At 35.8% G+C, this 15160-nt stretch overlaps 1 protein-coding gene across 5 annotated transcripts in view; it reads right to left on the bottom strand.

Moving 5' to 3' along the window:
- Positions 1-15160, bottom strand: part of LOC118394486 (cytoplasmic dynein 2 heavy chain 1) — a 399197-nt gene that overhangs the window by 316368 nt on the left and 67669 nt on the right. For all 5 annotated transcript variants that reach the window (XM_052504034.1, XM_052503998.1, XM_052503950.1 and 2 more), the window contains exons 44-45: positions 6488-6747; positions 5055-5301 (exon numbers count right to left, since the gene is read on the bottom strand). In XM_052504034.1, the coding sequence (XP_052359994.1) occupies positions 5055-5301; positions 6488-6747 (507 nt within the window). The remainder of the gene's footprint in view (positions 1-5054; positions 5302-6487; positions 6748-15160) is intronic.

Here is a 15160-nt window from a genome sequence, read left to right as displayed (position 1 = left end):
TGAGTTGTGTTATGTTGCATTGAGTTGTATTGCATTGAGTTGTGTTGTGTTGCATTGAGTTGTGTTATGTTGCATTGAGTTGTGCTGTATTGAGTTGTGTTGTATTGCATTGAGTTTTGTTGTATTGTGTTGCATTGAGTTGTGTTGTGTTATGTTGCATTGAGTTGTGCTGTATTGAGTTGTGTTGTGTTGCATTGAGTTGTGTTATGTTGCATTGCATTGCATTGCGTTGTGTTGTGTTGTGTTGTATTGCATTGAGTTGTGTTGTGTTGTATTGCATTGAGTTGTGTTGTATTGCATTGAGTTTTGTTGTGTTGCATTATGTTGTGATATGTTGTATTGCATTGAGTTGTGTTGTGTTGCATTGAGTTGTGTTGTGTTGCATTGAGTTGTGTTGTGTTGCATTGAGTTGTATTGCATTGAGTTGTGTTGTATTGTATTGCATTGAGTTGTGTTGTGTGTTGTGTTGTATTGCATTGTATTATGTTGTGGTATGTTGTATTGCATTGAGTTGTGTTGTGTTGTATTGAGTTGTGTTATGTTGCATTGAGTTGTGTTATGTTGCATTGAGTTGTGTTATGTTGTATTGCATTGAGTTGTGTCATGTTGCATTGAGTTGTGTTATGTTGCATTGAGTTGTGTTATGTTGCATTGAGTTGTGTTATGTTGCATTGAGTTGTGTTGTGTTGCATTGAGTTGTGTTGTGTTGCATTGAGTTGTGTTATGTTGTATTGCATTGAGTTGTGTCATGTTGCATTGAGTTGTGTTATGTTGCATTGAGTTGTGTTATGTTGTATTGCATTGAGTTGTGTTGCATTGAGTTGTGTTATGTTGTATTGCATTGAGTTGTGTTGTGTTGCATTGAGTTGTGTTGTGTTATGTTGTATTGCATTGAGTTGTGTTATGTTGTATTGCATTGAGTTGTGTTGTGTTGTGTTGTATTGCATTGAGTTGTGTTGTATTGCATTGAGTTTTGTTGTGTTGCATTATGTTGTGATATGTTGTATTGCATTGAGTTGTGTTGTGTTGCATTGAGTTGTGTTGTGTTGCATTGAGTTGTATTGCATTGAGTTGTGTTGTATTGTATTGCATTGAGTTGTGTTGTGTGTTGTGTTGTGTTGTATTGCATTGAGTTGTGTTGTGTTGTATTGCATTGAGTTGTGTTGTGTTGTGTTATGTTGTGATATGTTGTATTGCATTGAGTTGTGTTGTGTTGCATTGAGTTGTGTTGTGTTGCATTGAGTTGTGTTGTGTTGCATTGAGTTGTGTTGTATTGCATTGAGTTTTGTTGTGTTGCATTATGTTGTGATATGTTGTATTGCATTGAGTTGTGTTGTGTTGCATTGAGTTGTGTTGTGTTGCATTGAGTTGTGTTGTGTTGCATTGAGTTGTATTGCATTGAGTTGTGTTGTATTGTATTGCATTGAGTTGTGTTGTGTGTTGTGTTGTATTGCATTGAGTTGTGTTGTGTTGTATTGCATTGAGTTGTGTTGTGTTGTATTGCATTGAGTTGTGTTGTGTTGTGTTGTATTGCATTGAGTTGTGTTGTGTTGTGTTATGTTGTATTGCATTGAGTTGTGTTGTGTGTTGTGTTGTGTTGCGTTGGGCTGCGTTACATTGGGCTGCGTTACGTTGGGCTGCGTTACATTGGGCTGCGTTACGTTGTACAGTATTTGTTTGAAAAATGCATCTGGACACAGTAAGATCTTTTTTGTTTCTCCTGGCTGATCTTTTGAGAACATTGAGAAATTTAAGGGCCTGAAACCTGAGAGGAATGGCAGCTAGAGGACTACATCCGCGCTGAGGCAGAGGGCTCTTAGTGAGGACGACTGGCTAATATCCTGAACTTTGTGTGGTGATCTTTCTGGAGCCCAGAGCTGCTGAGGCATCAGCCAAATGGCTGCTACACAGACGGGACGAGGAGAAGTCCAGAAGCTATAAGGCTGGTTCCCTGACTTGACCTCTACAAGATCATCAGCAGACTCCAACATCATCTACAATCCTTTGTCCAGCTCCCTTCACTCAAGCCATGAACTGACCCTCTCCATCTTCAGAGGATGCAGCTTGGCCTCGATTGGTTGTACCTGTCATGATATATTGCTTCTTTGTTTTTTTTGCTCTTGAAGTGCTTTGAGATTTGATGAAAAGCGCTACATGAATGTAATAAATGATTAGTTGTATTATTATTACTGTACTGTATTATAGTTTGTGTTGTATTGTATTTAGTGTATTGTATTGTAGTGTATTGTAGAGTATTATGCTGTATTGTAGTGTATTGTAACGTGTTGTGCTGTATTTTTGTGTATTTTATTGTGCTGTATTGTAGTGTATTGTATTATAGTGTAGTGTATTGTATTGTATTTTATTTTAGTGTATTGTATTGTAGTGTATTGCGCTGTATTGTACTGCATTGAGCTGTATTGTAGTGTGGTGTATTGTAGTTTATGGTGCTGTATTGTAGTGTACTGTATTGTACTGTAGTGTAGTGTACGGTGATGTATTGTGCTGTAGTGTATTGTGCTGTATTGTATTGTACTATTGTATTGTAATGAATTGTGTGGTGTTGTACTGTATTGTAGTGTATTGTGCGGTGTTGTACTGTATTGTCGTGTATTGTGCGGTGTTGTACTGTATTGTAGTATATTGTGCTGTATTGTGGTGTATTGCACCTTATTGTAGTGTATCATTTAAATTTACATTACATTTAAGTCATTTAGCAGACGCTCTTATCCAGAGCGACTTATCGTAGTGTATTGTGCTGTATTGTAGTTTATTGCACTGTATTGTAGTGTTTTGTAGTTTATTGTGCTGTATTATATTGTAGTGTATTGTGCTGTATTGTAGTTTATTGTACTGTATTGTAGTTTATTGCACTGTATTGTAGTGTATTGTAGTTTATTGCACTGTATTGTAGTGTATTGTAGTGTGTTGTAGTGTATTGTACTGTATCGTAGTGTATTGCACTGTATTGTAGTGTATTGTAGTTCATTGTGCTGTATTATATTGTAGTGTATTTTTTCTAGTGCATTGTACTGTATTGTAGTGTATTGTGCTGTAGTGTATTGTGCTGTATTGTAGTATATTGTGCTGTTGTGCATTGTACTGTATTGTAGTGTATTGTTTTGTACTGTATTGTGCTTAATTGTAGTGTTTTATACTGTATTGCAGTGTATTGTGCTGTGTTGTATTGTATTGTAGTGTATTGTGTATTCTAGTGTTTTGTACTGTAGTGGTTTGTACTGTATTGTATTGTGCTGTATTATAGAGTATTGTATTGTATTGTGCTGTATTGTAGTTTATTCTGTTGTATTGTAGTGTATTGTAGTTTATTGCGCTGTAATGTATTGTAGTTTATGGTGTTGTATTGTATTGCACTGTATTGTAGTGTATTGTATGGTGCTGTATTCTAGTGTATTGTACTGTATTGTGCTGTGCTGTGTTGTACTTTATTGTAGTGTTTTGTGCTGTATTGTAGTGTTTTATACTGTATTGCAGTGTATTGTGCTGTGTTGTATTGTATTGTAGTGTATTGTGCAGTATTGTAGAAAATTGCATTGTACTGTAGTGTACTGAAGCGTGTTGTAGTGCAGTGTATTCAGTTGTATTGTAGTTTATTGAGCTGTATTGCACTGTATTGTAATGTATTGTAGTTTATAGTGCTGTATTGTAGTGTATTGTATTGTATTGTACTGCATTGTATTGTAGTGTATGGTGCTGTATTCTAGTGTATTGTATCGCACTGCATTGTAGTGTATTGTGCTGTATTCTAGTATATTGTATTGTACTGTATTGTGCTTTATTGTAGTGTATTGTGCTGTATTCTAGTATATTGTATTGTACTGTATTGTGCTTTATTGTAGTGTATTGTGCTGTATTCTAGTATATTGTATTGTACTGTATTGTGCTTTATTGTAGTGTATTGTGCTGTATTCTAGTATATTGTATTGTACTGTATTGTGCTTTATTGTAGTGTATTGTGCTGTATTCTAGTGTATTGTATTGTACTGTATTGTGCTTTATTGTAGTGTATTGTGCTGTATTCTAGTATATTGTATTGTACTGTATTGTGCTTTATTGTAGTGTATTGTGCTGTATTCTAGTATATTGTATTGTACTGTATTGTGCTTTATTGTAGTGTATTGTGCTGTATTCTAGTGTATTGTATTGTACTGTATTGTGCTTTATTGTAGTGTATTGTGCTGTATTCTAGTGTATTGTATTGTAGTGTATTGTGCTTTATTGTAGTGTATTGTGCTGTATTCTAGTGTATTGTATTGTACTGTATTGTGCTTTATTGTAGTGTATTGTGCTGTATTCTAGTGTATTGTATTGTTTTGACTGCGCAAAAAATGCAAATGCTTTCCGTTTGAGTTATATTATGTTTTATTTTCATCTGTATTGTAGATTATTGTAGTGTAAGGTGCTGTATTGTAGAATATTGTAGTGTACCGTATTGTTGCGTGGTGTAGTGTATTGGAGTGCATTGTGCTATATTGTAGTGTATTGTATTGTAGTATATTGTAGTTTGTTGTGCTGCATTGTATTGTAGTGTATTGTATTGTAGTGTAGTGTATTGTTTTATGATCTATTGTAGTGTATTGTACTGTATTGTATTCTAGTGTATTGTGATGTTGTAGTGTGTTGTAGTGTATTGTGCTCTATTGTAATTTATTGTACTGTATTGTAATGTATTGTATTGTACTGTATTGTATTGTGCTGTATTGTATTGTACTGTACTGTAGTGCATTGTATTGTTGAGCATTGTATTGCATTGCATTGTATTGTAGTGTATTGTGCTCTATTGTAATTTATTGTACTGTATTGTAATGTATTGTATTGTACTGTATTGTATTGTGCTGTATTGTATTGTACTGTACTGTACTGTAGTGCATTGTATTGTATTGTAGAGCATTGTATTGTAGTGTATTGTACTGTACTGTATTGTAGAGCATTGTATTGTGCTGTATTGTATTTTACTGTATTGTGCTGTATTGTAGTATACTGAATTGCAGTGTATTGTAGTGTACTGTGCTGTATTGTAGTGTAGTGTGTACCTGCTGTAAGAAGGCTATGAGGTTGCTGGTGCCCCACTTGTCAGGCTTGGGCAGGTTGATGTCTTTGAGGTAGAGGACCAGGTTCTCACAGTGTTTGGGTCTGTAGGCCCGTCCCGTGTTGGAACTGAGCAGCAGGCAGGTCTGACTGAGCTTCTGGAGGACGTGACGAGACGAGGTCTGGGCGCTACAGTGGACCACCGCTACCTGGGTGGAACGCAGCCGAGAGAACGCATAGCGCAACAGCATACTGGAGGAGAACACAGACACACAAATTAACACATATTAACACTCACTCACACATTAACACACACACATACATTAACACACACACACACACACACACAGACACAGTGTTGGCAGAACATAGGCTAAATGCCAAATAGAGAAACCAGACCATAACATTGAAGGAGGACATGAGTCATTACAGAGGTTAGATATCAGAGGATGAAGAGGAGATGACAGAGGAAGAGATAGGAGGGAGGAGAGAGGAGAATTAACTCTGTATTGAAAAGTGTTGATGCCGCAGGGGTCTGTTTAACCGAATTTGTGAGAAAAACCTCAGGGCGAGGGGGGACATTTTGTGAGGGTGCAAACTGAGATAGGATAATTGGGATGTGTGGGTCTGTGTGTGTGTGCGAGCGTGCGTGCGTGTGCGTGCCTGAGCACAGCAGTGGAAATTAATTAGATGTTTTTTCATCAGACAGGGATGACAAGCGTTTCCATGACGCCCTGACATTTCAGCGAGATTAGGGTTGTGGGTGTCATGGAAGGGGGTGGCTCAAGTGGAGTGTAAAAGCCAATCAGAGATGCCCTCCCTCTACTGGGTGCCCCAGGGATGACAGTAATGACTGTAGATTCAACAAGCCCCCCCCCTCCGCCTACCCCTCAGTCCGCTGTGCTATTCTAAGAAAGGTCACGCCTTAAATAAAACATGCCTGGAAACATACGTGTGTGTCATACCGTTCTCCCTGAACAGTAAGAGGAGGTTGTGCATGATCTGGCTAGAGTGTTTTATACCTCCTGTGTGTGTGTGTGTGTGTGTGTGTGTGTGTGTGTGTGTGTGTGTGTGTGTGTGTGTGTGTGTGTGTGTGTGTGTGTGTGTGTGTGTGTGTGTGTGTGTGTGTGTGTGTGAGAGTCTGTTGGTATGTGTGTGTGTGTGTGTGTGAGAGAGTCTGTTGGTGTGTGTGTGTGTGTGTGTGAGAGAGTCTGTTGGTGTGTGTGTGTGTGTGTGTGTGTGTGTGTGTGTGTGTGTGTGTGTGTGTGTGTGTGTGTGTGTGTGTGTGTGTGTGTGTGTGTGTGTGTGTGTGAGAGTCTGTGTGGTGTGTGTGTGTGTGTGTGTGTGTGTGTGTGTGTGTGTGTGTGTGTGTGTGTGTGTGTGTGTGTGTGTGTGTGTGTGTGTGTGTGAGTTGTGTTGTGTGTGTGTGTACATTTACCCCTTGCCACAGCCCTCAGGCCCCACCAGTATGAAGGGTTGTCTGTGCTGGGAGGAGAGCCAGTGGGAGAAGCAGTGCAGTCCTCTCTGCATGTCGGGGGTCTGGATGACGGGGAGTGTGTGAGTGTGTGTGAGCTCTTCCAGGCTGAGGCCGTCAGGACGTTCCAGAGTGTACACACACAGCCGGCCAGAATTAGGGTCATAGTAGGTGTCCAGGGGCTTCCTCGGGTCAGGAGGGCTCTCTCTAGCCCAGACCAGCACCTGCAGGGAATGCACACACACATACAGTGCTTTCGGAAAGTATAGACACACCTTGACTTTTTCCACACTTTGTTAGGTTACAACCTTGTTCTAAAATGTGTTACATAGTTTTTCCCCCTCATCAATCTACAAACAATACCCCATAAATAAAAGGCTATATATTTTTTTTTCGTAGTTAGTTAATTTATATAAAAATAAAAAACTTAAATATCACATAAGTATTCAGACCCTTTACTCAGTACTTTGTTGAAGCACCTTTGGCAGCGATTACAGCCTCGACTCTTCTTGGGTATGACGCTACAGGCTTGGCACACCTGTATTTGGGGAGTTTCTCCCCTTCTTCTCTGCAGATCCTCTCAAGCTCTGTCAGGTTGGATGCACTGAGCATTGCTGCACAGCTACTTTCAGGTCTCTCCAGAGATGTTTGATTGGGTTCAAGTCACGTCTTTGGCTGGGCCACTCAAGGACATTCAGAGAATTATCCCGAAGCCAATCCTGCGTTATCTTGGCTACGTGCTTAGGTTCGTTGTCCTGTTGGAAGGTGAACCTTTGCCCCAGTCTGAGGTCCTGAGCGCTCTGGAACTTTGCTCTGTTCATCTTTGCCTTGATCCTGACTAGTCTCACAGTCCCTGCCGCTGAAAAACATCCCCACAGCACGATACTGCCACCACCATGCCGTAGGGATGGTGCCAGGTTTCCTACTGATGTGACGATTGGCGTTCAGGCCAAAGAGTTCAATCTTGGTTTCATCAGACCAGAGAATCTTGTTTCTCATGGTCTGAGAGTCCTTTAGGTGCTACCATAAAGGCCTGATCGTTGGAGTGCTGCAGAGATGGTTGTCTTTCTTGAAGGTTCTCCCATCTCCACAGAGGAGCTCTAGAGCTGTCATAGTGACCATCTGGTTCTTGGTCACCTCCCTGACCAAGGCCTTTCTCCCCCGATTGCTCAGTTTGGCCAGGTGGCCAGCTCTAAGAAGAGTCTTTGTGGTTACAAACTTCTTCCATTTAAGAATGATGGAGGCCACTATGTTATTGGGGACCTTCAATGCTGTAGACATTTTTTGGTACCCTTCCCCAGATCTGTGCCTCGACACAATCCTGTCTCAGAGCTCTACGGACAATTCCTTCAACCTCAATGCTTGGTTTTTACTCTGACATGTACTGTCAACTGTGGGACCTTATATAGACAGATGTGTGCCTTTCCAAATCATGTCCAATCAATTGAATTTACCACATGTGGATTCCAATCAAGTTGCAGAAACATCTCAAAGATGATCAATGAAAACAGGATGCACCTGAGCTCAGTTTCAAGACTCATAGTAAAAGGTCTGAATATTTATGTAAATTAGGTATTTATGTTTTTATACATTTGCTCAAATATAGTATTGTGTGTAGATTTTTGAGGATTTTTATTCATTTAATATATGTTAGAGTAAGGCTGTAACGTAACAAAATGTGGAAAGAGTCAATGGGTCTGAATACTTTCCGTAAGATGTTTATTAGTTGATTAATGGACGGATGGATGGATGGATAAATGGATGGATGGATGGATAAATGGATGGATGGGTGGATAAATGGATGGATGGATGGATAAATGGATGGATGGATGGATGGATGGATGGATGGATGGATAAATGGATGGATGGATGAATGGATGGATGAATGGATGGATGGATGGATGGATGGATGGATGGATGGATAAATGGATGGATGGATGGATAAATGGATGGATGGATGGATGGATGGATGGATGGATGGATGGATAAATGGATATATGGCTGGATAAATGGATGGATGGATAGATGGATGGATAGTTAAATGGATGGATAGTTAAATGGATGGATAGTTAAATGGATGAATAGTTAAATGGATGGATAGTTGGATAGTTAAATGGATGGATAGTTAAATGGATGGATGGATAGTTAAATGGATGGATAGTTAAATGGATGAATAGTTAAATGGATGAATAGTTAAATTGATGGACAGTTAAATGGATGGATGGATAGTTAAATGGATGAATAGTTAAATGGATGGATGGATAGTTGGATAGTTAAATGGATGAATAGTTAAATGGATGGATGGATAGTTGGATAGTTAAATGGATGAATAGTTAAATGGATGGATGGATAGTTGGATAGTTAAATGGATGGATAGTTAAATGGATGGACTGTTAAATGGATGGATAGTTAAATGGATGGATGGATAGTTAAATGGATGGATGGATAGTTAAATGGATGAATAGTTAAATGGATGAATAGTTAAATGGATGGATGGATAGTTAAATGGATGGATGGATAGTTAAATGGATGGACTGTTAAATGGATGAATGGTTAAATGGATGAATGGTTAAATGGATGAATAGTTAAATGGATGAATAGTTAAATGGATGAATAGTTAAATGGATGAATAGTTAAATGGATGAATAGTTAAATGGATGAATAGTTAAATGGATGGATAGTTAAATGGATGAATAGTTAAATGGATGGATAGTTAAATGGATGGATAGTTAAATGGATGAATAGTTAAATGGATGAATAGTTAAATGGATGGATAGTTAAATGGATGGATAGTTAAATGGATGGATAGTTAAATGGATGGATAGTTAAATGGATGGATAGTTAAATGGATGAATAGTTAAATGGGTGGATAGTTAAATGGATGAATAGTTAAATGGATGAATAGTTAAATGGATGAATAGTTAAATGGATGAATAGTTAAATGAATGGATAGTTAAATGGATGAATAGTTAAATGGATGAATAGTTAAATGGATGGATAGTTAAATGGATGAATAGTTAAATGGATGAATAGTTAAATGGATGGATAGTTAAATGGATGGATGGATAGTTAAATGGATGGATAGTTAAATTGATGGATGGATAGTTAAATGGATGGATGGATAGTTAAATGGATGGATGAATAGTTAAATGGATGAATAGTTAAATGGATGAATAGTTAAATGGATGAATAGTTAAATGGATGGATAGTTAAATGGATGGATGGATAGTTAAATGGATGGATAGTTAAATGGATGGATGGATAGTTAAATGGATGGATGGATAGTTAAATGGATGGATGGATAGTTAAATGGATGGATAGTTAAATGGATGGATAGTTAAATGGATGAATAGTTAAATGGATGGATAGTTAAATGGATGGATAGTTAAATGGATGGATAGTTAAATGGATGAATAGTTAAATGGATGGATGGATAGTTGGATAGTTAAATGGATGAATAGTTAAATGGATGGATGGATAGTTGGATAGTTAAATGGATGGATAGTTAAATGGATGGACTGTTAAATGGATGGATAGTTAAATGGATGGATGGATAGTTAAATGGATGGATGGATAGTTAAATGGATGGATGGATAGTTAAATGGATGAATAGTTAAATGGATGGATAGTTAAATGGATGAATAGTTAAATGGATGGATGGATAGTTAAATGGATGGACTGTTAAATGGATGGATAGTTAAATGGATGAATAGTTAAATGGGTGGATAGTTAAATGGATGAATAGTTAAATGGATGAATAGTTAAATGGATGAATAGTTAAATGGATGAATGGTTAAATGGATGAATGGTTAAATGGATGAATGGTTAAATGGATGAATAGTTAAATGGATGAATAGTTAAATGGATGAATAGTTAAATGGATGGATAGTTAAATGGATGAATAGTTAAATGGATGGATAGTTAAATGGATGGATAGTTAAATGGATGAATAGTTAAATGGATGGATAGTTAAATGGATGGATAGTTAAATGGATGGATAGTTAAATGGATGGATAGTTAAATGGATGAATAGTTAAATGGATGGATAGTTAAATGGATGAATAGTTAAATGGGTGAATAGTTAAATGGATGAATAGTTAAATGGATGAATAGTTAAATGGATGAATAGTTAAATGGGTGGATAGTTAAATGGATGGATAGTTAAATGGATGAATAGTTAAATGGATGGATAGTTAAATGGATGGATAGTTAAATGGATGAATAGTTAAATGGATGGATAGTTAAATGGATGAATAGTTAAATGGATGGATAGTTAAATGGATGGGTAGTTAAATGGATGGATGGATAGATGGATGGATAGTTAAATGGATGGATAGTTAAATGGATGAATAGTTAAATGGATGAATAGTTAAATGGATGGATAGTTGGATAGTTAAATGGATGAATAGTTAAATGGATGGATGGATAGTTAAATGGATGGATGGATAGTTAAATGGATGGATAGTTAAATGGATGGATAGTTAAATGGATGGATAGTTAAATGGATGGATAGTTAAATGGATGGATGGATAGTTAAATGGATGGATGGATAGTTAAATGGATGGATAGTTAAATGGATGGATAGTTAAATGGATGGATGGATAGTTAAATGGATGGATGGATAGTTAAATGGATGGATAGTTAAATGGATGGATGGATAGTTAAATGGATGGATGGATAGTTAAATGGATGGATGGATAGTTAAATGGATGGATGGATAGTTAAATGGATGGATGGATAGTTAAATGGATGGATGGATAGTTAAATGGATGGATGGATAGTTAAATGGATGGATAGTTAAATGGATGGATAGTTAAATGGATGGATGGATAGTTAAATGGATGGATGGATAGTTAAATGGATGAATAGTTAAATGGATGGATGGATAGTTAAATGGATGGATGGATAGTTAAATGGATGGATGGATAGTTAAATGGATGGATAGTTAAATGGATGGATAGTTAAATGGATGGATGAATAGTTAAATGGATGGATAGTTAAATGGATGGATGGATAGTTAAATGGATGGATGGATAGTTAAATGGATGGATGGATAGTTAAATGGATGGATGGATAGTTAAATGGATGGATGGATAGTTAAATGGATGGATGGATAGTTAAATGGATGGATGGATAGTTAAATGGATGGATGGATAGTTAAATGGATGGATAGTTAAATGGATGGATGGATAGTTAAATGGATGGATAGTTAAATGGATGGATAGTTAAATGGATGGATAGTTAAATGGATGGATAGTTAAATGGATGGATAGTTAAATGGATGAATAGTTAAATGGATGATAGTTAAATGGATGATAGTTAAATGGATGATAGTTAAATGGATGAATAGTTAAATGGATGATAGTTAAATGGATGGATAGTTAAATGGATGGATGGATAGTTAAATAGATGGATGGATAGTTAAATGGATGAATAGTTAAATGGATGGATGGATAGTTAAATGGATGGACTGTTAAATGGATGGATAGTTAAATGGATGGATAGTTAAATGGATGAATAGTTAAATGGGTGGATAGTTAAATGGATGAATAGTTAAATGGATGAATAGTTAAATGGATGGATGGATAGTTAAATGGATGGATAGTTAAATGGATGATAGTTAAATGGATGGATGGATAGTTAAATGGATGGATAGTTAAATGGATGGATGGATAGTTAAATGGATGGATAGTTAAATGGATGGATGGATAGTTAAATGGATGGATGGATAGTTAAATGGATGGATAGTTAAATGGATGGATGGATAGTTAAATGGATGGATGGATAGTTAAATGGATGGATGAATAGTTAAATGGATGGATAGTTAAATGGATGATAGTTAAATGGATGGATAGTTAAATGGATGATAGTTAAATGGATGAATAGTTAAATGGATGGATGGATAGTTGGATAGTTAAATGGATGAATAGTTAAATGGATGGATGGATAGTTGGATAGTTAAATGGATGAATAGTTAAATGGATGGATGGATAGTTGGATAGTTAAATGGATGGATAGTTAAATGGATGGATAGTTAAATGGATGGATAGTTAAATGGATGGATAGTTAAATGGATGAATAGTTAAATGGATGAATAGTTAAATGGATGAATAGTTAAATGGATGAATAGTTAAATGGATGAATAGTTAAATGGATGAATAGTTAAATGGGTGGATAGTTAAATGGATGAATAGTTAAATGGATGAATAGTTAAATGGATGGATAGTTAAATGGATGGATAGTTAAATGGATGGATAGTTAAATGGATGGATAGTTAAATGGATGAATAGTTAAATGGATGAATAGTTAAATGGATGAATAGTTAAATGGATGGATAGTTAAATGGATGAATAGTTAAATGGATGGATGGATAGTTAAATGGATGGATAGTTAAATGGATGGATGGATAGTTAAATGGATGGATGGATAGTTAAATGGATGGATAGTTAAATGGATGGATGGATAGTTAAATGGATGGATGGATAGTTAAATGGATGGATGGATAGTTAAATGGATGGATGGATAGTTAAATGGATGGATGGATAGTTAAATGGATGGATAGTTAAATGGATGGATAGTTAAATGGATGGATAGTTAAATGGATGGATGAATAGTTAAATGGATGAATAGTTAAATGGATGTATAGTTAAATGGATGAATAGTTAAATGGATGGATGGATAGATGGATAGTTAAATGGATGAATAGTTAAATGGATGGATGGATAGTTGGATAGTTAAATGGATGAATAGTTAAATGGATGGATGGATAGTTGGATAGTTAAATGGATGGATAGTTAAATGGATGGACTGTTAAATGGATGGATAGTTAAATGGATGGATGGATAGTTAAATGGATGGATGGATAGTTAAATGGATGGATGGATAGTTAAATGGATGAATAGTTAAATGGATGGATAGTTAAATGGATGAATAGTTAAATGGATGGATGGATAGTTAAATGGATGGACTGTTAAATGGATGGATAGTTAAATGGATGGATAGTTAAATGGATGAATAGTTAAATGGATGAATGGTTAAATGGATGAATGGTTAAATGGATGAATAGTTAAATGGATGGATAGTTAAATGGATGAATAGTTAAATGGATGAATAGTTAAATGGGTGGATAGTTAAATGGATGAATAGTTAAATGGATGGATAGTTAAATGGATGGATAGTTAAATGGATGAATAGTTAAATGGATGGATAGTTAAATGGATGGATAGTTAAATGGATGAATAGTTAAATGGATGAATAGTTAAATGGATGGATAGTTAAATGGATGAATAGTTAAATGGATGAATAGTTAAATGGATGGATAGTTAAATGGATGAATAGTTAAATGGATGAATAGTTAAATGGATGGATAGTTAAATGGATGGATAGTTAAATGGATGGATGGATAGTTAAATTGATGGATGGATAGTTAAATGGATGGATGGATAGTTAAATGGATGGATGAATAGTTAAATGGATGAATAGTTAAATGGATGAATAGTTAAATGGATGAATAGTTAAATGGATGAATAGTTAAATGGATGGATGGATAGTTAAATGGATGGATAGTTAAATGGATGGATGGATAGTTAAATGGATGGATGGATAGTTAAATGGATGGATGGATAGTTAAATGGATGGATGGATAGTTAAATGGATGGATAGTTAAATGGATGGATGGATAGTTAAATGGATGGATAGTTAAATGGATGGATAGTTAAATGGATGGATAGTTAAATGGATGGATAGTTAAATGGATGGATGGTTAAATGGATGGATGGATAGTTAAATGGATGGATGGATAGTTAAATGGATGGATAGTTAAATGGATGGATAGTTAAATGGATGGATGGATAGTTAAATGGATGGATAGTTAAATGGATGGATAGTTAAATGGATGGATGAATAGTTAAATGGATGAATAGTTAAATGGATGGATGGATAGTTAAATGGATGGATAGTTAAATGGATGGATGGATAGTTAAATGGATGGATGGATAGTTAAATGGATGGATGGATAGTTAAATGGATGGATGGATAGTTAAATGGATGGATGGATAGTTAAATGGATGAATAGTTAAATGGATGGATGGATAGTTAAATGGATGGATGGATAGTTAAATGGATGGATAGTTAAATGGATGGATAGTTAAATGGATGGATAGTTAAATGGATGGATAGTTAAATGGATGGATAGTTAAATGGATGATAGTTAAATGGATGAATAGTTAAATGGATGAATAGTTAAATGGATGGATAGTTAAATGGATGGATGGATAGTTAAATGGATGGATGGATAGTTAAATGGATGAATAGTTAAATGGATGGATGGATAGTTAAATGGATGGATAGTTAAATGGATGGATAGTTAAATGGATGGATGAATAGTTAAATGGATGAATAGTTAAATGGATGTATAGTTAAATGGATGAATAGTTAAATGGATGAATAGTTAAATGGATGAATAGTTAAATGGATGGATGAATAGTTAAATGGATGGATAGTTAAATGGATGGATGAATAGTTAAATGGATGAATAGTTAAATGGATGGATGGATAGTTAAATGGATGGATGGATAGTTAAATGGATGGATGGATAGTTAAATGGATGGATAGTTAAATGGATGGATGGATAGTTAA

The sequence above is a fragment of the Oncorhynchus keta genome, chromosome 1, assembly GCF_023373465.1.
Source record: "Oncorhynchus keta strain PuntledgeMale-10-30-2019 chromosome 1, Oket_V2, whole genome shotgun sequence".
Taxonomy (NCBI): Eukaryota; Metazoa; Chordata; class Actinopteri; order Salmoniformes; family Salmonidae; genus Oncorhynchus; species Oncorhynchus keta.
The sequence above is the reverse complement of the archived record's forward strand: the minus strand, read 5'-3'. Positions and strand labels throughout refer to the sequence as shown.